At 44.2% G+C, this 27,726-nt stretch overlaps 1 protein-coding gene across 1 annotated transcript in view; it reads left to right on the forward strand.

The window, feature by feature from the left end:
* Positions 1-27,254, forward strand: part of TRIM71 (tripartite motif containing 71) — a 75,204-nt gene extending 47,950 nt beyond the window's left edge. Inside the window, exons 2-4 of the mRNA XM_073222854.1 lie at positions 1,240-1,407; positions 12,302-12,436; positions 19,774-27,254. Coding sequence (XP_073078955.1) covers positions 1,240-1,407; positions 12,302-12,436; positions 19,774-21,225 — 1,755 coding nt within the window. The 3' untranslated portion in view covers positions 21,226-27,254. The remainder of the gene's footprint in view (positions 1-1,239; positions 1,408-12,301; positions 12,437-19,773) is intronic.
* The last annotated feature ends 472 nt before the right edge of the window (positions 27,255-27,726 follow it).

The following is a 27,726-nucleotide window of genomic DNA, read 5'->3' on the forward strand; positions in this document are numbered from 1 at the left end:
TGCTCGACCTACCGCCGGAGAACAAGCTGGGTAATAAACCCTTTCACCCCAAAGAATGTTTTGCTGTCAATTTCTTTGGTCACAGTGAATCCATAGCTAACTTGCCCGGGGCTGAAACCCATTGGCAACAGAGTAAGGCAGCCAGTTCCAGGGGTGTGTGAGAGCCTGCTCTTGCGGAGGCCCACGTTGGCCTCCCTGCTCTGCCCTTGCTACTGTGTGGCCTTGAGCACCGCGCTTGTCTTCATCTGGGGATTAGGCATGTTGTGTATGTGAAAGGGACCCCCCCGGCCCACTTTCCTGCCTGTTACTGGCTGGCTGGCTTTCCGCCACACCAGGTGCACCAGAGGCAAATTTAAGCCCTGCTTTTGAAAGCAATCCAGCAGACGTTTACAGAGAGTGGTGCTAAGTGCCCTGCTCTGTGGAGGGACATAAGCAGACTGGCCCAGTTTTTGTGTCAAGTTGCTTTCGTACTTGAGAGCTCATCGTTTATCAGCAGGTAGAGGTGGTGCCAGCCCTTCTCTCCCTCCCTCCCAGCCTGTGGGCCCTAGGGAAGTGCAGAACATCACAGAAAGCCATTCTGTCAGCAAGGCTGCCTCCCAGGGTCAGCTCCTTGGAACAACTTGGCAGGAAGAGGAAAGACAAGAAGCTGGCTGACCTTACACCAGCTTTTTACCTTGGTTCCAGAAGCTTAAGCCTGTAGCTTTCTTGGGTGCCTGGGAGAAGCATGTCTTGTAATTGACGCTACTCTTCTTGACAAGGGAGCATGGCAGTAAACGTGGTGTGAGTTAAGCAACTGACGTGTGATTAATACTGGCTCTTTGCTTTTGCACACCCAGGGGCTGGGCTAGCAAGAGAAACATTGCTGGTATATTCTTTCCCTTGGACTACCAATCTCAGACCATGGAAACATAATCTTAGGACTTTTCTAGGTAATTAAGCTAAGATACAAGGAAATCTTATGCCAGGAGGATTGTTTCATTGCATCTTTGCCTTTGAAGTGTCTCAGTTACAGGTTGCAATGAAACTGGAGTGGAATGAGGGAGTTGGTTGGTTTTTCCTTGATTTGGGGTAGAAGGGGTCGGAAAGGAGAGCAACTTGTGCTCACAGTTGACTGCATGCCCCCTCCCCAATGAGGGTTACTTGCCTTTGGGGAAGGGAGTGTTTTGGGGTCATTCAGAGTGGTTCCCTCACTCACCCCACCCCTGTCTTTAATTAATGTCTGTCTCCTCTGGTCCCCAGGTGCTGCACCTGTACTGTGACACTTGCTCAGTGCCCATCTGTCGTGAGTGTACAGTGGGCCGGCATGGGGGCCACAGCTTCATCTACCTCCAGGAGGCGCTGCAGGACTCACGGGCCCTCACCATCCAGCTGCTGGCTGACGCCCAGCAGGGCCGCCAGGCAATCCAGGTCAGTCCTCCCCTCCTTCACCTCTTTCCCTTTGTTCTTTCTTCCACATGAAACCTTTCCCACTCCCTTTCAGATGGCTTGTGTAGATTACTGGGCAGACTCCAGTGTGTGGAGGCCACGGAGCAATGACACAAATGAGCTCATGTAACACCACACAGCAATAATCCATTGGGGGTGGGGGTGGGGAGGCCTCCTGGCAGTTGTCCTGTGAAGGCAAGAGGGATGTGGCCGAATTTAGTAGCCAGTCAGGACTTGTTTCAGACACAAGGGGGGTGGGGCTGGGCACCCCCCCCCCCCCCATCATCTGACTGTTTCCCATCCATCCCCCTCTGCAAATCCAAGCAGACACAGCAAACTTCAATCAGATGCAGAAAGATGGAGCACTTGCAGACAGAGACCTCTGCTATTCAGACATTCATAGTTCAGAACTAAGTGAGCATGGGAAATTGAGCATTAGGTTTGAGTCTCAAACTCTTCCTGGGCTGATAAAGTCACATCCTGGCAATTCAGACTTTTGTTTCTGTTGAATCCCTATCCCTTTGAGGTTAGGAAGGGACACATGCAACTTTGGGCCATAGCAGTGTTAACTTTTCATAGTCAGCAACAGTGTACCTGAATTGATTTTGAATCTTCTTGTCTGATCTAGGTGACAAGGCTTTGGGAAAACCAAAAAATTACGTTTTCCTTGTCTTGTAGGATAAGCTTGAAAGTCAAGAAACATTACTAATCCTTGAGCAGAAATTGAATAAGAAAGTGTTATTTTATTCTATAGTATTTGAATAAGTGGACTGTTTAAAGATGTCTCTTTTGGAAATGGTAAAGAATTATTGGTCATGCACCCTAAAGAAGGGGGCAGAAGGAAGGTGTAGGATTTTAATAAATTTCTCAGCAGCTATCACATTCCTGTGTGGGATACTGAAGGAATCGTTCTGATGAGTCTGATTATCTGATGATCAAGTCACATAATTGGAAATTCGAGAAACCGGCTAATTCTGTCATACTCTTTTATGCCAGAGTGGCTTGGTTTCGTATGCTTTCAGAATGTCTCTGGGTTGCTACTGAATTCTTGTTTGTTAGCATCCCCACCAGTGTGCACAGTATTTTGTTTCAGTAATCTGTGTCCTTGTGAATGAAGCAGTTTGTGGATTCCATTTCTATGCCGCTGCAGTTAGGACTTGCCATATGCCTTACTCTGCTGGTGTCTGGTCCCACCTCCTGGATTGTGGTACACAATCCTCATTGGAGATTGAGAACACCTGGGGCCCCTTGAAACATGATTGAGAGAATGGCTGGTATTCTCTGTGTCGTGTGGGATCAGCTGCTCTGGGGAGAAAAATGAGTTGTCATGATTTGCTAGGGGCTTAAGGAGAGATCTGTGGTTAACATGATGACATCTCAGGGAAGTGGAAATTTGAGCTGTTTGTAAAAAGAATACAGAAGTTACGGGCAGAAGATTTTTGTTTGCCATGCTTGACAGTCAGTGCTGGCTGAGAGCCTGCTGTGCGAGTAGTAAAAAGAACCTAGAAGTGAAATTCAAAGATTAGTTGGTATTACTGTGCCTGACGCTCATGTAAATACTGGATCTGCTGGAGCATGGGCGTGTTGGTTGGGGAAGCCGGGGCAGCTGGGTATGTTAATAATCTATATGGCTGCCCCCAGGTACTCTGCTCAACATCAGTTGCATAGACTTTTTAGAAAGTCCTTGTGTAACTGCACGGTGTGTGGGTGGGGGTGGTGTGGGGTGGTGTGTGTGTGTGCCCTTTTGGGGGTCTTGGATATAATTTTTAAAAACCTACATTTAGTCCAATGATCTGAAGATTGGGGTATGACTGGACATTGGTTCTGTCTGGAAATTCTTTTCTTACCAGATACTCAATGCATTGACCATCCGTAGAAAACTGACAATCTGGAGGCCCTCTGAAAAGGGAATCAGGGTTGCTTCCTGTTAAAAAAGAAGCCCTTGGGTGTTGGCAGAAAACACTGCCCCTGTTTTCTTCTGAGTTAACTCTGTGAGGCCAACATGCACCTTTGGCGGGTAGGGAGGGGAAATTGAGGTAAAGATTGAGAACCAGTTAGCTCTGCTCAAAACTCATTTGCTGAAGAGCCACTTGGTTACTTTCTAAGGCACAGAAAGAAGCTCCATTCCCCCCAGAATTTGCACATAGGTTCCTTGTAGGGTCAGGATGACCAGAGTTGTGTGCCATTGAAGCTGAGTGAGAATGGGGAGGTGCTTGCACATGCTGAGCAGCTGTTTAACTGAGCCTCTGTTTTGTTAAGGGAGCACAGTTCTGAGAAGTTCACATAGGGTCCCTGTCTTGGGGGCCAATCCAAAAGTCATTTTCAAAGCACATCTGGAAGACATTGGAAAATGCAGCTACTATAACACAGCGTGTGCTTTTGTTTATTTATACAAAGAAAAATTCTAATTTGTATGTTAATGTACAAGTATTTTTATCCTTTGTTGGTCACTAGGTAGTGGAAAGAGTGCCAGCCACTGAAATTGTGAAATGTGCCCCACAGGGTACAAAAGTGGCCTTGAAATGTGATGAAGGGGTACACTGCTTGGTGTGCGGCGCTTCCGCTTGGCTTCTCGCAGTGGTTTAAATAAAATGTTTATGAGGCAAGTGGCCCAACCACGAAGTTTTTACGTGGCCATTTAATAGCATTTATATCAAAGAGTCGTACAGCAGAGATGTTTCCTGCTTTTAATGTGAGCACAGGAGAAGAAGGAATATAGTAATTAACAATTTTGGGGAAAGTATACATATAACTTGGTGGCCTCCTCCCCACATGCACCCTTTCTCTTTCCCCTCTCTCCCCAGTTACTAAATGGTTAAATTCCATTGAAACCAAAATATAGAATGATTCTGGTTACAGGGTAAGAAGAGACTGATTTTATTTACAGGGAACATTTAATAAATCATTGGTCTAAGCAACAGGCCAAATTTATTTGCTCTTAATGTATTAAGTGGGTGATGTGGGAGCTTTTTAAAGCTGCTTATATGTATTTGCCTTTATTAAGGCAAATTGGCAGGTCCAAGAAACCTGAGTAGATAGATATCCTAGACATAGGCTTTATTTTGCTAAAAAGAGAATTAAAAAGACATCAGATGAAAAAAGTTGAAGGAGGGAGTAGGAACAGACTTGAATTACAGCAAACACCAAAAAGACCTGTGCAGGTTGAAGGACTACATGGAGAGGAGGGAGGAAAATATTTTTAAAAACTACACACCCAGACACCAAATAAGCTGCATGTATGTTAAATAAGGCACAAAAATGCTAAGATTAGAAGTGATAGAAGAAATTTCTGCTTATGAGAAGGAAAGCAATAAACAAGAAAACAGTAGACAAAGTGTTAATCCGTGAAAAGTTCATAAAAGTAGATGCAACAGGAAGACACTCATACTAACAGGTGAAGGAATGGAAGAGATGAACACATACGTCACAAAGAGAAAACCCAGCTAGCTACTTCATATAAACATGTGGCACTATATTCAAAGCCCGAGCAGTAACCCAATTAACATGATGCCAGAATCCTATTTTGGATAAATGAGTGAGTATGTACACCATGATTATTACTCTTCGTGGGTTGAAGAACGTGCTCTGAAAAGCATCTGGAGCTTTAAACGGGGAAGTAACTCATTGCTGTTTTGGAAATCTCCAGGGCCAAGTCTTGCATTTTGAAGGGTACCTGTTGTGCCATCTGAAGGGTCAACAACAGGAGTTAGGATTTTTTAGCCACTTATATGTATAAAGAGTTTGCGATCACATTTAAAAAAAAGTGTTAAAGTAAAACAAGCAAATGCTGAAGTTGCTTTAAGAAATGCTATGCAAAACCAGAAAATAGGACAGAAAATTTATGGGAGGAAGAAGAAATAGAGCAGGTATTAAAACGGTCGGGTTTTTGTGTTTATAGTGGGGCTGAGGCCCTTTTTTTCCCTACCATTATTGAGGAAAACTGGTAGACAATAAACGGTACATGTTTAAAGTAACATACGACTGGCATGTATTTTACCTATGAAACATCACCACAGTCAAGGTTGTGAACATGTTTATCACCTCCAAAAACTTTCTTGCTTCCTTGTGTCCTTAAGGTAACCACTCCCATATTCCCAAGCAATCACTGACCTGCTCTGAGATAGGTTAAGATTTTGTTGCATTTTAATCACTTAGGAAGTGAATTTAGCAATGAGGAACAGATCTTCACTCTGCTCCCAGAAAGTATTGGTTTTAATACTCAAGGTTTTAAATCAAGACAGGGAGAAAGGTCTGTAAATACAGGGAGTCATTGTTGAATCCTTCAGTCATACCCCTTACCATTCCTAGTTAGGTTCATCCCTACGGCCCCAAATGGCTGCTGGAACTTGAGCCATCACTTCTATGTATTCTGGACATTTGAAAGGAAGTGGGCATGTGCCTGCCTTTTAGGGAGATTTCCCAGAAGTCTTGGATAACACTTCTTATATCCCACTGGCCCAAATCCAGTCTTAAGACATCAGTTGCAAAGGAGTTTTTTATTCAAGCTCACTGTAGACTTACAGAAGATAGAGCTGCTGTTAACTTTTCATCTGATAATTGTAGTAAGTCAGTAGTAGTAATGAAGGTGAAATGGATATTGCAGACAACCAGCATCTGTGTCCTACCTTCTTCCTGATGTCCTTTATTGGACATAAGTTTGTCGACCTGGTTAAATATGTAAACATGTAACAAGCAATAGTGATAGATATTGTACCATTGAGCACAAAAACCAGGGAGACTGAGCAAATGACTAAGCATAATTCTTTTATTTTGTGTAAATGAGATTGTAAATTAATCCAGACCCTCAGGGCTACATTGGTCCCCTGACTTCTGTTTTTGTTCAATCACTGTAACGCAACTAGCAAATTGGAGACACTCCAGCTTGCTATGATCGAAAGCTTACCACAGGGAGTGCTGAGAATGCTTGCTGTCTATGAATTCATATATACTAGCCTGGAAAGCAGATGAAGGAAACTTTTTCTATTACATGTATGGACATGTATGGAAACAGAAGAACACAATTTAATTGCTTTGCCCAAGATCTCAGAGCTCATGAACCATCGTAGGCTTTCCTTTCTCACTGAGAATTAGCAATCCGTTTATGGAGTTTCCGTACTGTTCCAGACACTGAAATAGGCATTTGTGTATATATGGTAGCTCTGGAGGGCTGTGTGTCATTCTTTTGATTTTGGAGAGGGAAACCTTTTCTTGAAAGACCCCCAAGTAACCTGCCGGAGGTCACACTGACCTTCAGGAGTTGCAGTTTGAATCCCAAATTGATGGTCACTTCCCATTTGGAAGGCAGATGTGTTCTCATCCCCTCTCATGTCCATGCACATACACACTTTCCTTATGCTGTTTCAGTTCGGATTCTTGGTTGCAATCTACCTAATAGGGAATGAATAGTCTCAGGTGACTGGATTTAAGAATATGAATGGATCAAGGACCGAGACCTTGGTGCCAGCACTCTGTCATTTAGCTCTGCCCCTCCGACCATGGTGACGTCATTTTTGCTACTGAACCTGGTCTTCATCCATGCCATGGAGAGAAGGGTGGGCAGAGATGGAGATCCCTTCAGGCTTGTCCTGTGGTGAAAGTAAGTTTCCTTTTTATTTTCCCTCTACCCCAAGGGGTGGAGAGAGCCTGCAGGAGCTTCCGTATGTATAAACCCCAGGGAATGGCCCTTGATCAACCTGGTGGCCTGGGGCACAGTGGCTGGGAGCTGCTTTTGGACCAGATAAATGAACAGGAACCCCAGCCCCAGCCCCATAGGAAAAGATGCTAGCTAGACCAAATCGGCTAAGCCCTTTCCAAACTTTGATACCTTTAAATGAGTATTGGTGACATGGTACAATATATCTGAACTCAATACAACTTGGGGCTTGTGTGTTTTAATTTCCATTTACCAACTTTTGTCTAGAAAAGACTTTTGAGGAACAGCATTCCCTTTTTTTTTTTCAGCCAGGGCATTTGTCCTCTGGTTTCCCCTCTGTAGAGGGAGATAATGCCCACTCCCTGGAGGCATAGCAGTGATGTTTCTCCCTTCAGGCACCTCTGGACCCCGAATCACTCCCAATCCATGCTGTGTGTTGGGGGGAGTGCCAGAAGGCTGCAGGTTTACACGGGCTGCTCTACAATGAATAGCAGCGCCTCCTGTGCGCTGTCTCTGTATAATCTCCCTAGTGAGGACATCTTGGCGTGGACGCCTCATTTTCTTCAGTATCCTCAATCCGCTCATTCTCAAAATCACTTTGAGTATAAGCTTTTAATGAATCATTCCTGGATGGGGAGAGAATGGCTGTAAACGGCACATTTCCCCCATTGGCTGTCTGGTTTTTTATTCAGTGTTAAATTACAAGTATCGGATGTACAGTTGACTGAACCCTAGTTCCTGAGTTGTGACTCTGAGAAACTTACAACTTGTCTGTATTCAGCTTCAGAGTCTTAGTTCTAGACAAAACACCCAGAAGTAAATCCTTCAGTTAATTCTAGATAGTCCTGTAAAGAGCGTTTACTCTGATGAAAGTCTGTTAGCCACAACAAAAAAAGCACGGACATTGTCTAGTATACTTGATCAGTGTAAGGATGGCCACTCCTTTTTATTGCTTTTTAGAACATTCCAGTACTCCCGCTTCGTCTCTTCCTGAAAGTACAGCATTTTGGTCATTTAGGTAATTAGAGGATTTCATAAGGTGTACTGATTCCATGGAGATTCCATCATCAGAATCAGGAATATAGTTTCTCCCCCCAGAAGAGAGTCTTCGTTGTTTACTTACTGTATGTCTTTAATCACATTTAAGATGTCACTGATTGTAAACGATGCACATGTATTTTACGTTCTGTTAACAAAGGATAAAAAAAGCCCACTGACAATTTTAAGATGTATCAGAGTTTCAAAGATATTAAATGTGGTAAAAGTTAGAGAGTGAACCTCAGTAGTTCTCATTTCTGGGGTGGTGGCCTGTAAATGTTTGCGATATTTGCATTCTCCAGTACCAGGACACCGCTGTTCCCCACGGTAGGCATCACTAGTTAATTTCTGTACTCTTTTTCCCTCTTTCCTATGAAACCTGGCTTTGGCCCCAGACTCCTCCTCTGTCCTAAGTGGCCAGCATACTGTGGTCAGCTGGCAGGCACTGATTTGCTTGCCCAGTTTGAGACCCTTTCAGCTTTCAGACATTCAGTTAGATCTATTAACATCTAAAAGATGATAACATTTTTTTTCCAGGGCCCATGCTTGTTGGGTGATTTTTCTTACTCCAAAGTGTATTTTTCTGTTTTTGAAGTGTACAGCCCTTTACCCACTGTCACTTCCTCTAGCCCACCTGCGCCTTGGGCCCTGTTTTAGATAATGGGAACTAGTTCAGTGGGTGGTGTTCTACACGTTGTGGAATGAATGCAGTGCCTGGCAGGATTGTATATGATCTGGACAGGAGAGATGCATTTTTGCCTGTATATGTAGGGCTTTTGTGACTCTCTACCCTAGGAATGGTTGTATCTTTGTGTGCTTGGGGCATGACTCAGATTACAGGAAGAGCATTGCACCCCTTTACGTGTTGGAAAAACAGAATAAATAGTTCTTGTCATAGATCAGAAGTTCCAAAACCAAGGGCCTTGCAGAAAGCTGGCAGGGAACATGAAGGAGCAAGCTGGCTAGGAGACAGTAGAGGGAGAGGTGAGCAGTCTGTCTGTCTGTGTAAGCCCTCCTGTGCAAATGGGGTGGTCAGTGGTCCCTCTTGCCAGTGCTTGCCCTATAGGAATGTGCGCCTGTTATTTCCATATCTTTGATTTTTATGGAGAATTAGTTTGGTAAGTAACATGACATTGGTGTAAATAGAAAGCAGTTTGCCGCCTCTGCTTTCCATTGGGGCAAGCGTAACAAATTGTTACGGATGCCAGCTCTGCGCTAGCTAATAGCCAACACATCGGAAAGCAGATGGTAGGTTATTAAGTCTTGCTCTCACTGCTGATGACTCTTCCTTCCACACTCGGGCCATGTGAGGCTGGGGTTGAAGTGCTTAAAAACATGTCTGGAAGTGGGGAGAGGGCCGGGCTTCTTCCTTTAGACTTCCTTTTCTTAACAGCAGCATTTTCACCCTGACAGCAGAAGTTAGTTCCCATTTCCAGTTTTTGCCACTTCCAGCGTGAGCTGGGCAGGCCCTGCCTCCACACTTCTGAGCTCTTGTAACCCCAACTTCTCTGGCTCTCTGAACCCAAGGGGTGGTGGCTGCTTGTTTACCTAAGTTACTATCTGCCTCTAATCCTCAGTGTGCCCTTTGCCCTGGCACTTCGCCAGTTCCTCTTTAACCAGATTCCTTACATTAGGTCATTTCTGTTTAAACGTCTAGTGAGGTTTCTCTTTTTTTTCTGAATCAATCCTGATAGCCTGATAGATTGGAAATCTACCCACTTCATCATCTATCTACTTATATAAGTACACTTTATTTGGTTGGTCAGTCTAGTTTTTTATTTTAGGGGTAGTTTGGATATATCCATCTGCTTCAGTTGGTTGACCACAATACTAGTTTCCTAGGGCTGCTGTATCAAGTTACCACAAACTGGGTGACTTGAAACAGTAGAAATTTACTGGCTCATGGTTCTGTAGGCCGAAAGTCCAAAGTCAAGGTCAGCTGAGCTGTGCTCCCTCTGGAGGCCCCAGGGAAGAACCTTTCCTTGCCTCTAATAGCTTCTGGAGGTTGCCAGAAATCCCTGGTGTTGGTTTATACCTGAAACACTCCAGTTTTCTGCCTAGGTCTTCATGTGGCCTCTTCGTGTCTGTCTGCATCGTGGCCTTACATGGAGGATCAGTCAGTCACTGAATTTAGGTCACCTTAGTCCAGTATGACCTCATCTTAACTAACTGTATTTGCAGAGCCTTATTTACAGATCAGGTTGCAGTTTGAGGCTTCAGGTGCTCCTGAATTTTGGGGGGACAGTTTGTAACCCAGTAGTTACTTGTGCTTTCATAAACATAGAGCCATAGACAGAAGATGAGCAAATTGAATGTATCGATTATTCCTGTAACAAGTTATAATCCATGGCCAAGTATCATGGATTATATACTTGGCCCCCAACTAGTTTGATAAGTAAGAACACTTAGGACAGGATTGTAACGATGAACAGAAAAATTCATTTCAGCTTCAGAAAGGAAGTGGAATCTGGGCTGGGTTGAAATTCAGGGTGAAATTGGAAAAGAACGTATCCTAGATAGAACACAGGTAGACTGTGAGCCACCCGGATGAGCCTAGTGCTGGCTCCAGCCTGCTCGTGTACCCATAGGCCTCACAGGGATTGGGGCTGAGAATGCGTGAGCGGTTAACTGTCATGGATTGTGTGGAGGCAGCTGCTGTGTGGGTGTGGCTCACATGCCATTAGTGTGTCCTCTTTACTGAGAGGATTAAAGATGATAATAGGGGACCCCACCTGTAAGTGACCAAACGAGACACAACTGTTGAGTGGGAAGCACATTCATAAAAACAAGGTTGGTCATGTATTGTGTGATTGCATTTATGTGAAATACCAGGATAGACAGGTGTGCAGAGGCAGTAGGTTATGGCTGCTTTGGGAGAGGGGGAGGGGAGATGTAGAGTGACTGCCTGGGTGTCCAGCATGCCCTGTAGCTACATAGTGGTGAGGACTGCACAGTACGGAATGTGCTGACTGTCACTAATGGGCAAGTTTTATGTTACATGTATTTCATCACAATTTGAAAACAAAAGGCAGGACGTGTGGCTAGGCCTAGGTCCACGATCCTTCTTGTATGATGTGAGCTAAGGATGGTTGAGCTGTTTTCTGGTGCAGGTGTTGTTTGATCATCAGAGCCCCATTTCAACAGTAGGTTGCTCTGGGCTGGGTGCTGTGCCTGGCTCTCCATGTACCTTCTTACCCCTCATTTTCCTCATATTCACCTTCACCAAGATGGGAAGAGGGCAGGAATTTGTCCAAGGTCTTACAAACTTAAGTATGGGACGTGGAGCTGAGATTTGTTGAACCGTGGTCACCTGTAAATCCATTCCTGAGCCCAGCCGGGCTCCAGACTCTCTCTGCATCCTCTGGCCCTCCTGATTCGGAGCACATGCTCGAAACCTGCACCATGAGCAGTCAGTTGGGGATCCCTGATTTAATACCTCAGTAGCTCAAAGAAATCCTTGTGGCTTTTCAAGACACATCATGTAATATTAATGAAAACACCAGGCCTTCTGTCTGGATTAATTTTTTATGAACAATAATACGTCTGATTAAACTGGCTGATTTACTAAGGGCTGGTGGTACAGGGTGGGGTTGGGGTGGGTGGTGGGACGTGGATACTCTGACTGTAGGGCCTGGTATCTTAGCCTCACATGTAATTCCTGGCATGGCCTGGGTGTTGCTTCTGGCAGGAACAAGCAGTGCTGCTAATGACTTGACTTGAGGGGCAGGATGGAGAACTGCAGGCCTGCAGCCTATCATACATATTCGTGGCAGGGATGTGCTCAGCCTGCCCCATTTCCCCCATTGGGGAGCAAGGCCAGAAAGGCTGTGGGAAGTTGTTCGTGTGCCTGGAGTAATACATGTCCCACTCGATCCTCATTTGCAGTGTTCAGCTGTGGCCCAGCTATGATGCTCCCAGCATGTCTGAGGATCTCTAATAGTCCTGACCTTCACTGTGTAGGTGCCGCCTCTCCTACAAAGAAATGCAGGGCTTGCCAGCAGTGCCTTCAGATACATGTCACGCAGAAGCCGTTCTCTCCCTTAGCACCTGCTTTCTGTTCAGGGAAATGGATCAATCTGGGGGCCCAGGGTGTTGGCATTTCAGGTCTGAGGAAAGCAGACCTACATGCTTTGTGCAGGGAGTGAAGGTCCTTCTGATGTCGTGAGAATGTGTTTGGTTTTTCAGCTGAGCATCGAGCAAGCCCAGACGGTGGCAGAACAGGTGGAGATGAAGGCAAAGGTCGTGCAGTCGGAGGTCAAAGCTGTGACCGCAAGACACAAGAAGGCCCTGGAGGAGCGCGAGTGTGAGCTGCTGTGGAAGGTAGTGCTGGCCCCCAGCCCCGTGCTGCCGCCCTCGCCCCCTCGTCTGCTGTGGGGCCGCGGCAGACCCACAAGGGTGCCAGCAGTAGATTCCCAGACCCCAGCTCTGGGTTACAAACAACACTTGGTAGTGTCCCTGAGAGACTGCTGGCAGAAAGGTGTAGGGGTCATCCCTGGAGCACTGGGGGTGCTCTCCAAGCACAGAAATGGCAAGAAGCCTTTTCAGAAGTAGTTGGGCACCTAAGACTGGAAGAGCCACGAGTTTTTTTTTTAAATAAAAAATTTTTTTTATTAACATATTATTGATATACACTGTTACAAAGGTTTCACATGAAAAAACAATGTGGTTACTACATGTACCCATATTATCAAGTCCCCTCCCATACCCCAATGCAGGCACAGTCCATCAGTGTAGTAAGATGCCACAGATCCACTGTATGCCTTCTCTGTGCTACACTGTTCTCCCCATGATCCCCCACACCATATGTACTAATCATGATACCCCTCAGTCCCCTTCTCCCTCCCCACCCTCCCTCCCACACCCCTCCCCTTTGGTAACCACTAGTCCCCTCTTGGAGTCTCTGAGTCTGCTGCTATAGTTCGTTCCTTCAGTTTTGCTTTGTTGTTTATACTCCACAAATGAGGGAAATCATTTGGCTTTTGTCTTTCTCTGCCTGGCTTATTTCACTGAGCATAATGTCCTCCATCCAGCTTCATCCATGTTGTTGCAAATGGTAGGATCTATTTCTTTCTTATGGCTGAATAGTATTCCATTCTATATATGTACCACCTCTTCTTTATCCATTCCTCTACTGATGGACACTTAGGTTGTTTCCATTTCTTGGCTATTGTAAAAAGTGCTGCAGTAAACATAGGTGCATATGTCTTTTTGAATCTGAGAAGTTGTATTCTTTGGGTAAATTCCAAGGAGTGGGATTCCCGGGTCAAATGGTATTTCTATTTTGAGTTTTTTGAGGAACCTCCATACTGCTTTCCACAATGGTTGAACTAATTTACATTCCCACCAGCAGTGTAGGAGGGTTCCCTTTTCTCTGCATCCACACCAACATTTGTTGTTCTTAATCTTTTCGATGCTGGCCATCCTTACTGGTGTGAAGTGACACCTCATTGTGGTTTTAATTTGCGTTTCCCTGATGATTAAGTGATGTGGAGCATCTTTTCATGTGTCTGTTGGCCATCTGAATTTTTTCTTTGGAGAACTGTCTCTTCATATCCTCTGCCCATTTGTTAATTGGGTTATTTGCTTTTTGGTTGTTGAGGCATGTGAGTTCTTTACATATCTTGGATGTTAACCCCTTGTTGAATATGTCGTTTACAAATATATTCTCCCATACTGTAGGATGCCTTTTGTTCTGCTGATGGTGTCCTTTGCCATACAGAAGCTTTTCAGCTTGATATAGTCCCACTTGTTCATTTTTGCTTTTGTTTCCCTTGCCTGGGGAGATATGCTCATGAAGAAGTTACTCATGTTTATGTCCAAGAGATTTTTGCCTATGTTTTTTTCTAAGAGTTTTATGGTTTCATGACTTACATTCAGGTCTTTGATCCATTTTGAATTACTCTTGTGTATGGGGTTAGACAATGGTCCAGTTTCATTCTCCTACATGTAGCTCTCCAGTTTTGACAGCACCATCTGTTGAAGAGACTGTCATTTCCCCATTGTATGTCCATGGCTCCTTTATCATATATGGGCATCCCTGTCTTGTTCCCGATCTTAAAAGGAAAGGCTTTCAGGTTCTCGCTGTTAAGTATGATGTTGGCTGTGGGTGTGTCATATATGGCCTTTGTTATGTTGAGGTACTTGCCCTCTATACCCATTTAGTTGGGAATTTTTATCATGAATGAATGTTGAATTTTGTCAAATGTTTTTTCAGCATCTATGGAGATGATCATGTGGTTTTTGTTCTTCTTTTTGTTTATGTGGTGGATGATGTTGATGGGTTTTTGAATGTGTACCATCCTTGCATCCCTGGCATAATCTTGATGTATTTTTTAATTCAGTTTGCTGATAATTTTGTTAAGTATTTTTGCCTCTATGTTCATCAGGGATATTGGTCTGTAATTTTCTTTCTTTGTGGTGTCTTTGCCTTTTTTGGGTATTATTGTGATGCTGGCCTCATAGGATGAGTTGGAAAACTTTAAGGAGGATGGATATTAGGTATACACTAAATGTTTGATAAAATTCAGTGGTGAAGCCATCTAGTACAGAGGTTTTGTTCTTAGGTAGGTTTTTGATTACCAGTTCAATTTCGTTGCTGGTAATTGGTCTGTTCAGATTTTGTTTCTTTCTGGGTCCGCCTTGGAAGTTTGTATTTTTCTAGAAAGTTGTCCATTTCTTCTAGGTTATCCAGTTTGTTACCATATAATTTTTCATAATATTCTCTAATAATTCTTTTGTATTTCTGTGGTGTCTGTAGTGATTTTTCCTTTCTCATTTCTGATTCTGTTTATGTGAGTAGACTTTTTTTTCTTATTAAGTCTGGCTAGGGGTTTATCTATTTTGTTTATTTTCTCAAAGAACTGCTCTTGCTTTCACTGATTCTGTTTTCTTCTTTATTTAATTTGTTTCTGCTCTCATCTTTATTATGTCCTTCTACTTACTTTGGGTGTCATTTATTCGTCTTTTTCTAGTTTCTTTAATTGTGAGTTTAGACTGCTCATATGGGATTGTTCTTTCTTGAGGTAGGCCTGTATTTCAATGTACTTTCCTCTTAGCACGGCCTACACTGTCCCACAGATTTTGGGGTCTTGAATTATTGTCATTTGTCTCCATATATTGCTTGGTCTGTTTTTATTTGGTCAGTTATCCATTGGTTATTTAGGACCATGTTGTGAAGCCTCCATGTGTTTCATTTTCTTTGATTAATTTATTTCTAGTTTCATAGCTTTGTGATCTGAGACACTGGTTGGTACAATTTCAATACTTTTGAATTTACTGAAGCTCTTATTGTGGCCTAGTATATGATCTATTCTTGAAAATGTTCCATGTGCACTTGAGAAAAATGTGTATTCTGTTGCTTGTGTGTGTAGAGTTCTATAGATGTCTGTTAGGTCCATCTGTTCTATTGGGTTGTTCAGTGCCTCTGTGTCCTTACTTATTTTCTGTCTGGTGAATCTGTCCTTCAGAGTGAGTGGAGTGTTGAAGTCTCCAAGAATGAATGCATTGCATTCTTATTTCCCCTTTTAGTTCTGTTAGTATTTGTTTCACATATGTGGGTGCTCATGTGTTGGGAGCATAGATATTTATAATGGTTATATCCTCTTGTTGGATTGACCCCCCTTTATCATTATGTAATGTCCTTCTTTGTCTCTTGTTACTTTCTGTGTTTTGAAGTCTATTTTGTCTGATACAAATATTGCAACTCTGCTTTTTTCTCTGTTAGTTGCATGAAATATCTTTTTCCATCCCTTCACTTTTAGTCTGTGTATATCTTTGGGTTTAAAGTGAGTCTCTTGCAGGCAGCATATAGATGGGTCTTGTTTTTTTATCCATTCATTTACTCTATGTCTTGAATGGTGCATTCAGTCCATTTACATTTAGGGTGATTATCGATAGGTATGTACTTATTGCCATTGCAGGCTATAGATTCATGGTTACCAAAGGTTCAAGGTTAACTTCCTTACTGTCTAAAAGTCTGACGTACTTAATATGCTATTACAAACACAATCCAAAGGTTCTTTATTTTTTTCCCTCCTCCTCCATTCTTTATATATTAGGCATCATATTCTGTACTCTTTGTCTATTCCTTGATTGACTTTGGGGATGGTTAATTTAATTTTGCGTCTGCTTAGTAATTAGCTGTTTTACTTTCTTTACTGTGGTTTTATTACCTCTGGTGATAGCTATTCAACCTTAGGAACACTTACATCTGTAGCTGTCCCTACAAAATATACTGTAGAGGTGGTTTGTGGGAGGTAAATTCTCTTAGCTTTTGCTTATCTGGAAATTGTTTAATCCCTCCTTCAAATTTAAATGATAATCTTGCTGGATAAAGTAATCTTGGTTCAAGGCCCTTGTGCTTCATTGCATTAAATATGTCATGCCACTCCCTTCTGCCCTGTAAGGTTTCTGCTGAGAAGTCTGATGATAGCCTGATGGGCTTTCCTTTGTATGTGAATTTATTTCTCTCTGGCTGCTTTTGACAGTCTGTCCTTATCTTTGATCTTTGCCATTTTAATTACTATATGTCTTGGTGTTGTCTTCCTTGGGTCCCTTGTGTTGGGAGACCTGTGGATCTCCATGGCCTGAGACACTATCTCCTTCCCCAAATTGGGGAATTTTTCAGCAGTTACCTTCTCAAAGACACTTTCTATCCCTTTTTTTCTCTCTCCTTCTGGTACCCCTATGGTCACGAGCCTTGAGTTTTATACTTGTACACTGTCAAGAGCAGAAAGGAAGTACACTTGAGATCCTTAGGAAATGGGCTGCTAGGAAGCATCCTTGTTCTTGGTGTCCTTGCTGGTCGCCCTCCTGACCCTTGAGGAAACCAGCTTTCTCCTTGGGAGGGCCCTGAGCCTGTGCCCTTTCTTCCTGTTGGAGCAGGAGAGGGTGCTGAGCATACTGGTGTGCTGTTCAGAGAAAACTTAGTAGGAAAATGACTCTCCACTCATCCCACCCCACCATTTTCTTCTCTGACCTTATGTCTGCTCTCAGGAAGAAGAGGGCTGTTCCTGCAAATGGGCCAATACCTCACCCAGTTCACCTGTTTATTTCTCTTAGCACACCAGTAAGACCTCACATGTTGGTGATTAAAAAGAGTGTGCCTAGGGGTGTGCATGTGTGTTTTGATCACTCAGACCATGTGACAGGGAGGACTTGTCAATTTCTGAAAGTGACCCTCGCCAATTACTATGCTCTAAACTGTTCTGAAAGGCTGTGTTAGCTGTCACATTGCATTTTGCTCATAACCACTCCTTTGTCCTCTTTTGACCTCACGTGGAACATGGCTCAGTTACCTTTTGACAGGAAGAGTCCTGGGATGGAAAAAGTCCAAGATTTAATTTACATATTTTATTCAGGTACCTTTTGTGGGCCTGACAAGGTTTTCAGGCACCCATGTGTCCCCATGGTCCACCAGTCTCATGCCACCCACGAATGTTAATTAGAACTGAAAAGGGGCACTGGTCCTGCAACCTGAGCTCTGTGGTGACCTCTGCCACAAATTGGCTCTTCTGAATTTGCTGATGAAAAGGCCTTTGTGTGTAGGGGTTTCTGCAGCTCTCACCTCAGTTACCCTCCCTCCTGGGAGGCTGACTCATGTCCTCTCTAAAAGCAGTTCTCGGTGAGGAGGAATGGAAAGTGAATTTTTACTCCAGAAGAAGCAGATTTGTGTCAGTCTCTTCTCTGTGTAATAAACTTAGTTTCTACTTGCCCCAAAAGATACTCTCAGCTACCTCCAAAGGGCATATCTCAGTCCCATTGGTCATTACTGTTTCCCACGGTACATTGCCCCAATTCTGCTCCCTTCCTGTAAAAAGTCTTCCTGTCTGTCTGCCAGAGCACCCCCCCTTGGTGTATTCTGTTCCCTTTTCTTGCATTCCTGATTGTTGAAGGTACTTGAGTCCCAGGTGACCTAGGTGTAGATACCTGGATGCACCTCTTTATTCTTGTGGCTTAGGCATTTCCAGTGGACATGACTACTTTGTGAGTTTAGTTGCAACCACCTTCTTGAGGGATCAGAATCAAAGCCCAGAGATTTGGCCCCATGTAAGACCAAAGGACAAAGCTGCTATTTAATCTGCACACATGCGTCCTGTTTCCAGAGTGGATAGGTGACCCACAAATGGGTCAAAAACCTTGCCATCTCCTTCCCCGCATCCCAAAGGAAACTTGGATTAAAATCCAGGCATCCCAACAGTGAACCCTTATTCCAAAATAGACTTCCTATAGCGTTCAGTTAAGTAAAGCAGTCAGAGGTCATGGTCTTCTCTGCAAAACAACATGAACTAGCTGGGTGACTTGTTTATCCCTTCACAGGGGGCATTACTTAAAATTCAAGGACTTTCAGTTACTTAATGCAAAAGAATGGAGAAAGGACTCTTGTTTCATCGTCAGACAAAATCCCATATTCCCAGAGCACAGTTTGAGAGCCTCAGAAACAGGAACTCCTTTGGCAGATCAGAATCCATGTCTAAACATTAAAGCATTTTAAAGCTGTGGGCCCCTTTGGAAACAATGCAGGCTAACGGTTGCCAAAAAAAGTTGTCATCTCTGAATTTGTGGTGTGGGGCTTTTCAGGTTGAAGTATTCTAAGACCTGAGAGAAAACAGTTGAAGACAGCAGAGAAGAAGAGAGGGGCATTTCTAATCCTGAATCCTCACTGTATCACTGTACTCCCTGTACAAGCACAGTCTTCCCATCACACAAGAGAGGGGAAGGAATCTGCAAAGGACTTGGTGCCCTGTGTAGCTGCAGTGAAAATGCATGCTGTGGGCAGTTGGGAAGCCTGCTGGGTCTGCCTCTGGTTCTCTTCTGCCATTTTTCTCTCTACCTTTTTTAAAGCCACCTGTCTCTGACAACCCTTTGTCACAGTCAGGCCTCCAGTCACTGTCTTGAACACTCTGTCTCCATTCTCAAATACCTGGCACTACTGAAATTATCCTACATTGCTTCAATCGCTTGCTTAATACCTGTCATCTTCAAGTATAGGCTGTGTGTGGGCAAATATATATTTTCTGTAGGTCATTGTATACCTCTAGTGCCTGGCAAAAAGGTGCTCAGTGAACATTTGTTAGATGGCTGTTTTTAACTTATTTTTTTTAAATTTCTGACTTACAGAGACGTTGGCAGCAATAATAAAGGAACTCCATATACCCTTTACCCACATTTACCAATTATGTACATATTGCCCATTTTCATCCTTTTTTTCATCTGTGTATATATGTGGTTGAGAGTAAGGTGGGTGCTGGAGGCACAGTGCCTCTTTACTCCTGAATACCTAGATGCTTATTTCCTCTGAGCGAGAGCCGTCTCACATTAGGCTCCAGTCAGAATCAGGATGTTTGGATTTGTTACTCTACTTGTGTCCAGTCTCAGTCGGTAGTCAAACCCACCAGTAGTGTTTTGAATACTGTACCCCCCACCCAGGATCACTTGTTACATGAGGTCACTTCCTGTGATCTGGAACAGTTCCTTAGCCTTCTGGGGTCTTGGGACACTGCACTTCAAAGAGCGTGCACGGCTGTTTGGGTAGACCGCCCCTTCCGCGTTGGTTTGCCCACAGCTTTTTGGCATTTGCACCAGGTTCTGTGCCATCTTGTGTGATTGGTTCTGAGCCCCTGTGTGTCCTGTCTCCCTGCCCTCACCTTCCCCTCCAGGTGGAGAAGATCCGCCAGGTGAAGGCCAAATCACTGTACCTGCAGGTGGAGAAGCTGCGGCAGAACCTCAACAAGCTGGAGAGCACCGTCAGTGCGGTGCAGCAGGTCCTGGAGGAGGGGAGGGCACTGGATGTCCTGCTGGCCCGGGACCGCATGTTGGCCCAGGTGCAGGAGCTGAAGTCGGTGCGCAGCCTCCTGCAGCCCCAGGAGGATGACAGGGTCACATTCACGCCCCCAGACCAGGCACTCTACCTTGCCATCAAATCTTTTGGCTTCGTCAGCAGTGGGGCCTTCGCTCCGCTCACCAAGGCCACAGGGGACGGCCTTAAGCGGGCCCTCCAGGGGAAGGTGGCCTCCTTCACTGTCATCGGCTACGACCACGATGGGGAGCCTCGCCTCTCAGGAGGGGACCTGGTGTCAGTGGTGGTCCTGGGCCCCGATGGCAACCTGTTCGGGGCAGAGGTGAGTGACCAGCAGAATGGGACCTATGTTGTGAGCTACCGGCCCCAGCTGGAGGGCGAGCACCTCGTGTCGGTCACCATGTGCAACCAGCACATCGAAAACAGCCCCTTCAAGGTACTGGTCAAGTCAGGCCGCAGCTACGCAGGCATCGGGCTGCCGGGCCTGAGCTTCGGCAGTGAGGGCGACAGTGATGGCAAGCTTTGTCGGCCCTGGGGGGTGAGTGTGGACAAGGAGGGCTACATCGTGGTGGCCGACCGCAGCAATAACCGCATCCAGGTGTTCCAGCCCTGCGGCACCTTCCATCACAAATTTGGCAGCCTGGGCTCCCGGCCTGGCCAGTTCGACCGGCCCGCTGGGGTGGCCTGCGACACAGCCCGCAGGATTGTGGTGGCTGACAAGGACAATCATCGCATCCAGATCTTCACCTTTGAGGGCCAGTTCCTCCTCAAGTTTGGTGAAAAGGGAACCAAGAACGGGCAGTTCAACTACCCTTGGGATGTGGCAGTGAATTCGGAGGGCAAGATCCTGGTCTCTGACACTCGGAACCACCGGATCCAGCTTTTCGGGCCTGATGGAGTCTTCCTGAATAAGTATGGCTTCGAGGGGGCTCTCTGGAAGCACTTTGACTCCCCACGGGGGGTGGCCTTCAACCACGAGGGCCAGTTGGTGGTCACCGACTTCAACAACCACCGGCTCCTGGTCATTCACCCCGACTGCCAGTCGGCCCGCTTCCTGGGCTCAGAGGGTACGAGCGCTGGCCAGTTCCTGCGTCCCCAGGGAGTGGCCGTGGACCAGGAGGGCCGCATCATCGTGGCTGACTCCAGGAACCACCGGGTGCAGATGTTCGAGTCCAACGGCAGCTTCCTGTGCAAGTTTGGGACTCAAGGCAGTGGCTTTGGGCAGATGGACCGCCCTTCGGGCATCGCCGTCACACCCGAAGGGATGATCGTGGTGGTGGACTTTGGTAACAACCGCATCCTCATCTTCTGATCGCTCGGTCTAGGCTTCGTGTTGGGGGTGTGCCTGTGTACGTCTCTCTCTCCCTATCTCTCCTTTAGAATTTCAGAGAAGAAACAGTCTCAGGGAAATTTCTTTTTTTCTTTTTGTTTAAAGAGAACAAGAAAAGTACAACATTGCTTAAGTCCTACCTCATCTTTATTTTTTTACAGATGAATGTACTTATCTTTTCTGCAGGGATTGAGCCTGTGAAGTGATACTTTCTATCTACCTCATAAATCTTTACATTTCCTTCTCCAGCAGGCCCTCTGCCCTCCTCCCCCCTGGCTCCGTGGAGCTCCCCCCCACTTCCCCTCCCCGGGGCCTGATACGCACAAGCCTCGCAGGGCACTGGATGTGTGTGGTGGGTGTATTCTGTAGGTTGAGCCAAGGAAACACGAAAAAAACTACTAAGTAAAAAAGAAAAAACTATAAAACGTGGGAAATAGGATTTAAAATGCTTAATTATAGAGTATTTGTGTTCTTGAGAATACTGTGTTTATGGGGTTAGATTGTGTTGTGTGATCTTGATCTTTTTGGGAAATTCTTTTTTTTTTCTTTTAATGCTGCAACAGAGAACTTTCTTGTGTTCTCCTTTTTATACCTCAGTGTTTGTTATCCTCTTCAGCATCTTTTCTTATTCCTAGAAGATGTGGCTGTGGCTTGCTAGCCAGGAAAAGCAGACCATTCATATTTTAGGGTATGTAACTTTTGTTTTTCTTTTAAGGGAGGGTGTGTGTGTGTGTGCTTACACCAGAATCATAAAGCTGAAAATGACACACCACCTCCCAAAAAACCTTCTTCTCACGCTTTGGTTTCTAAAAACTAGATGTAGTTCAGGATTTTTGAGTAAAAGTGTTCTCAGAAGTTAAGTATGCTTAGTTTGTGGGTGGTTATAAAGAGTTAAGTGGAAGGAAGAAGAAAATCAACTTCATTCTCAGAACGGGTGTTCAAATGCAGACTGGCACGTGTATGTTGTGTGGGCCTGCACAGGCTGAGGTAGTCAGCAGAGAGTATAAGAAGCAGGGTACCCCCAAACTGCGGGAGTGTGGGGGTCCATCTCCAACCTTAGGTTGAATGTTGTGGATGCCAGGTGTTTCTTTTCCTACGAAGAGTAGGCAAAAAGTGAACTTCTATTTTAAAAGCACAATTTTTTCCTGCTTTGGAAGTTCAGGGAAATAGGCTATTTGAAAGTCAAATTAATAGAAACAGCCCCAGCTCATGTTAACCTTGACACAGGGGTTACCTTGATAGTATGGTTTGCTGCCAGGCCATGCTGTAGGACCTCATGGTTGACATGAATTTTTCCCCAAAGGACTTTGAATGTAAAGGATTTGTAAACCAAATTGTCTCAGCCTGAAATGTAGAACAGAATGTCTTTCGTTAAACCTATATACCTCAGTACCAAAGAATGAAAATTTAAGCCAGGCTCCCACTGCAGACTTGGGGGGTGGCATCTGTCACTTTACAGAGTCGGTGTGTATAGTAAGCTGGACTTGGGTACAAAATCTTGTGCTTCTGAGCATTCTGTCTCCCGAGTGGAAAGTCAGTATAGCTGAATCCTGCTTCTCAGAGCCCATATACGTCCCTGCGTTCCCCCGAATACTGACCTAGGAACCAGTTCAAGAGAGCGCACCTCGGGAGGGCGAGGTGCTTGCAGCGAGACCTTGTGTTTAAACAGAAAGACTAACAAGTCAGTTTCTGTTGCTGTATTGAAGAGGATTTCCTCTTGCAATGTGGATGTAGTTTTAAATGAACAGAATAGACTTAACAAATGGAGCAATTTGCTTCTGTCATCACAAAAGAAAAGTTGATGATGGGGGCAGTATTGCAAGTCAATCAAATTGCTTCTCCCATCCAGCTTTTTTGGACACTTACTTCGTTGACCACTTAGGTACCTTTCTCTTTCCATTACTTTAGTTTTAGGGTTTCTGAGTGACTAAAATGGGCCAAAACTTTGTAAAGGAGAACTACATGTAATAAAAGATCCAAAAATTGGAAAAGCAGCTTCAAACTGGTGCCTCCTGGCAGGTGGGGAGGAATCAGGAAATCTTGTTCTCTCAAAACGCCTTTTCTTGAAGAATTTAATAGTGAACCCTTCCTCAGTTCCTACTCAGTTGCTGTTTATTATTTTGCCTCCTAAATTCTAAGCTCTTTGGTAAAGAACTTGTATAATTGAACATTTTTATGATTTTTGCATTTTGGAATAACTTGGTGCTACTCTTACCTCGCTCCCCAGCCACCCAACAAATTGCCCTTTAAATGCCAAAGACAGCTGGTTTTAAATGCTTAAAAAATACTTTTGTTGGGGAAATGGATCTTTAAAGTTTCTTAAAAATATTTCTCAGAAACCTAGGTCGCGATCGTATGGCTAGGGAGTTGCTCAGGCAGTCATCACCTTGGTTCCTCCTGCATTTTCCTGTCATCTTCACGATTCCTTCCCAGTTTGCTCCCAAGTGGGGACATCTTGGGACTTGAGTGAGAAATATTCTTGGTGAACAGCAGTAACTAAAGCTGCTTATTTAACATTTTTCTGTAGATGTGGCTGTAAAGCCAGGGTGTCCACACATGGCTGAACCAATCAGGTCTTAACTGATAGACTGACAAATTTGCAGGCTTAAAGCTCTAGTGGTCCTTGCCTGAGACAAGTGTATAGGTGGGTGATTCTGCCTCTTTACCACCCTCAGTGGTATTCCTCTTTACCATTCTGCACCCATACTTGTGCATCACTGCCATTTAAGAAATATGGTCTCACCGGGGAAACTTTTGTTTTCAATAACTGACCACATGTGGTTATGCGTGATGGACTTCTGACTCACAGGGAGGGACTGGTGCAAAGCACGTTGGAGTTTATCGTACAGTGTGGGATGCTCCAAATCAAAGAAAGCCAACACTTGGAACTCCCTAGTGTGAGTGAGACTGTTGGAAGTTGAAATTATGCCAGTGTAGGAAGGAATTGGGTCAGAGCCGGGAGTCTTGAACAGTGAGAGGAGGATAAAATGTTTTGTTGTGTAAATGTGTTGTTGAGACAGTAACACCATGGATGTCTGATCCTGGTCAGTTGGCAGGTGGAGTGGGGTGGGTGCAGGTCAGTTTATGCTGGGAGATGCCAACTGGACTTGGGTATATACATTTTCGTATTGAAATGGCTGAAGGAAATGTACAGAACCCACAGATTAGCAACAGACCACTTTGGTTGACACTGACTTAACATTTCAAAAGTGTTAATCTTTAAAAAAAACCGAACAACTCCTCTGTAAATGTGGTCACGAGAAGCAATGCTGTGTCAGAGACCTGCGCTGTGTTGTGCTAGCTGGTGGCCTGAGAGCTGGCTGGAGCCCAGGGGTCTGGGCAGTACCCCAAGTGCACTAACTCTTTGATTGATGGATGCCCTTTTAAGTCTAACTTATTTGGGGGAAACACATACAAGGGTACCATAAACAGAATCTAAATTACATGTTGGGCCAAAAAAGTTGCCAGGCTTAAGGCACTTTGTGATGGAGTTGGAAGAGAATAACTTGAGATTGGCTCATTCTGTTTTATTCTAGTTAAGCCAAAGCTTAATGGTTTGAGGCGGGAAGTCTTCTAGGCTTGAAGCAGCAGAATACTGTCTGTATAAGTGTTATCTTCCTCTTTGGAAGATTCTAAGATTGCTGTGTTCTGGTAGATAGTGAAAGATATGCCAAAGTTAATAGGCTTGTTTTTCTGTTTTTGTTTTTGTTTTTTTTTTTGTCTTTTTTTTTGGTTTTTTAAATCCAATGGTGCCAAAAAGTATTTAGGGTATTTATTTAAAACATCACTCTGAATGAGTTTCCAGCAGTCTGGGGCTGTATATAAGTCCAACTCTCGGACTTGTGTGTGATACCGTGGAGCCAGGACCTCCATAGTCTCTTTGGCTTCTCTGGCTTCCTGCGGGCCAGGGGCACAGGATGCACACACCACTCCACACTACACCACACCGTTGGTTTTTGTTCAGTTTCTACCTCAATTTTGGCAAAAGTCATCTACCTCATGTTAGCATCTGACGGGTCTCTGAAAAGAATAACTATTCATCTGCCGGGGAGTGGGTAGGAGGGGGAGGTACCTCTAGAAGAAGATGCCTTTATAAAACCAGAATTTATTTTTCCCAGGAGAAACATTTTTGACCTTAAAAGAAACTTTTTGACACCAAATATTCTACACTCAGGCAAATACAGTCATAAATCCAATTATTATTTCTTAACCAATCAGGGCTTTTTCCCCCTCACTAGGAATTATGGGCATCACGACCATGTTCAGTATTATGAAACTGCTGGTTCATCTGACCTATTTGAGAACTTAAAGACCTTTAGGTCTCTTTCTCTCTTCAAGAGAAAAATATTTTATCTGTTTTTTGTATATCTGCAAATACACACTCTATTAGGAGCAATTCTAAGGGTCTAGTTGTTGGAAACACCAAGTATTTGAAGGGAATGAGAATCCTGTAGGCTTTGGGATTGTATCGGACCTCTTCTGGACTCAGCAGGATGTCCATCGCTGTGGCATCGCAGCAGTCACTGTTTTACTGAGCAGGGACTGGTGAAGTGTATGTTGCTCTTTTGTGTTTGATTTTTTTCTACCAAAGGTGATATATTGACAGGTCGTTGTTTTCCTTTGCTTTTTAATTAAATACTTGATAATGTTGAAAAGCACATTACCATGATATATACTGTATTGCCTCTCCACCTTTCCTATTCCTCTAGTTCATTTTTGTTCAGGTTGGAAGGGAGGGCCCTAAGACCGCTGTTAAACTATTGTGAATTGGGTTTAAAATGGCGTGGTGAAGAAATACCTCAATGATGTCTATTTTTAAAACTGATCTTACGGGTTAACAAGCCAGCCTGGTGGGATGTTTTCCATCATCATTTAACCAGTAATGGTTCTAAAAGTTTGTGTATCCACATGGTCTTAGACCTCTTTTAATGATTGTATTAACTTACAAGCTCAGGTAGTATTGTTCTTAAGGCTCTATCTCAGAGCACACTGACTGAATGTTAACGTGTGTAGCAAAGAGTTTACTTTCTTTAAATCGCCAGCTCTGTAATAGTTCTGTGTGAGCAGTCTGTGTAAGTCTTTCTTCAGAGGAAGATTTTTCACATTTCTGGGGGTGATCTTGTTTTAGGGTGGTGTGAGGTCTCTTTTTCTCTTCCCTAAAATCAATGCAGGTGAGAAGGGTGGGGTGGGTAAGTAAAGGGTGTTGTTTTAACTAGCATATTAGGTATACTTGGGTGGGTTGGAGGGTTGTTAGTTTTTTTTTTTTTATTTTTATTTTATGAATCTTGCTTAATGCTGTCCATTAGCTGTCATGCCCAGGTCAGCAAAAATTCTTTGAGTGTAGAACACATGGTTTGATTTGAGGTTTGGGTTTTTTTCTGTTATTGTTTTTTTGTGAGAAAGGTAAATGCAGAATTGGAGAAATTAACGTGGGTGTATGGCCTGATGTTACATGACTAAGTTAAACCTTTTATGGTTGTTTTATTTGTTTTTTTTTTTCTTGTCCAAGGCAGGCAAGATGAAAGGAATTATTTGTACCACCGGAATAGCTCCCTGGGCCACAGAAACCATCCTGGAAGCCCATCTGGGGTGCTGACTGCCTCTTTGACACTTTCTAAAAATGGGCATCACCGTGGTGGTACACATGCCATCACCTAAGTAGAAGGGGGAAACAAAGGTTTTCCCCCAAACCTTTAAAGGGGGTTTCTGTTTGGGGTGGGGTTTTTTTTTCTCCCCTCTGGATTTTTACTTTTAAATGGTATACTGCAGGCCGTAGGCATGACAGGCGATGAGCAGGTGAAGAAATAATGGAAAAGTGTTCAAAAACCCCTGTGTTAGCTAACAGGTTTCTGAATGTATCGCTGTGGTCCACAGAGAAGGCTGGAGAAGGTAGCAAGGCGATGCTGTATCAGCTACTGCAGCCTTAAAACAAAGTTGGTGTCTCTTTGGACTTTAAAATTGTTCCTATGCAGCTTATTTTATTTTTGTTTAATCAAATAAACAAGAGGGTTTTTCCATGGAAAAAACGTGTCGGTGTGATCCTTTAATTCAGAATAAATATAAGGGTATGTGTGCCCTGCTCCATGGTGGTGGGGGGAGGGAATCTATGAGGAAGGTGGTCCCCAGGTCACACACTGGCTGGTGGACCAGGTTGGGTCCTTGCAAGGTTTGAAAACAAGGTGGATACCAGCATTTTAAAAGAGGAAATGTTAAAGAGCCAAAGTTTTTTTTTATTTTTTATCATTAATCTACAATCACATGAGCAACATTATGTTTACTAGACTTCCCCATCATCAAGTTCCCCAAGCCTAAGTGTTTTAAAGTCTGGACTTGGTTGTAGGGGAGTATCAGATCTGGCATGCCCCCGGATTATTTTCTCCCAGGCATCTAGTACATGCCACCTCCCGTTACTACGGTCCTGCTATGCATGACTCCTTCCCCACAGATGCCACTGCCTTGGGGATGCTGTCCTTAGCACCTCTG

Source organism: Manis javanica, chromosome 15 (genome assembly GCF_040802235.1).
Source record: "Manis javanica isolate MJ-LG chromosome 15, MJ_LKY, whole genome shotgun sequence".
Classification (NCBI taxonomy): domain Eukaryota; kingdom Metazoa; phylum Chordata; class Mammalia; order Pholidota; family Manidae; genus Manis; species Manis javanica.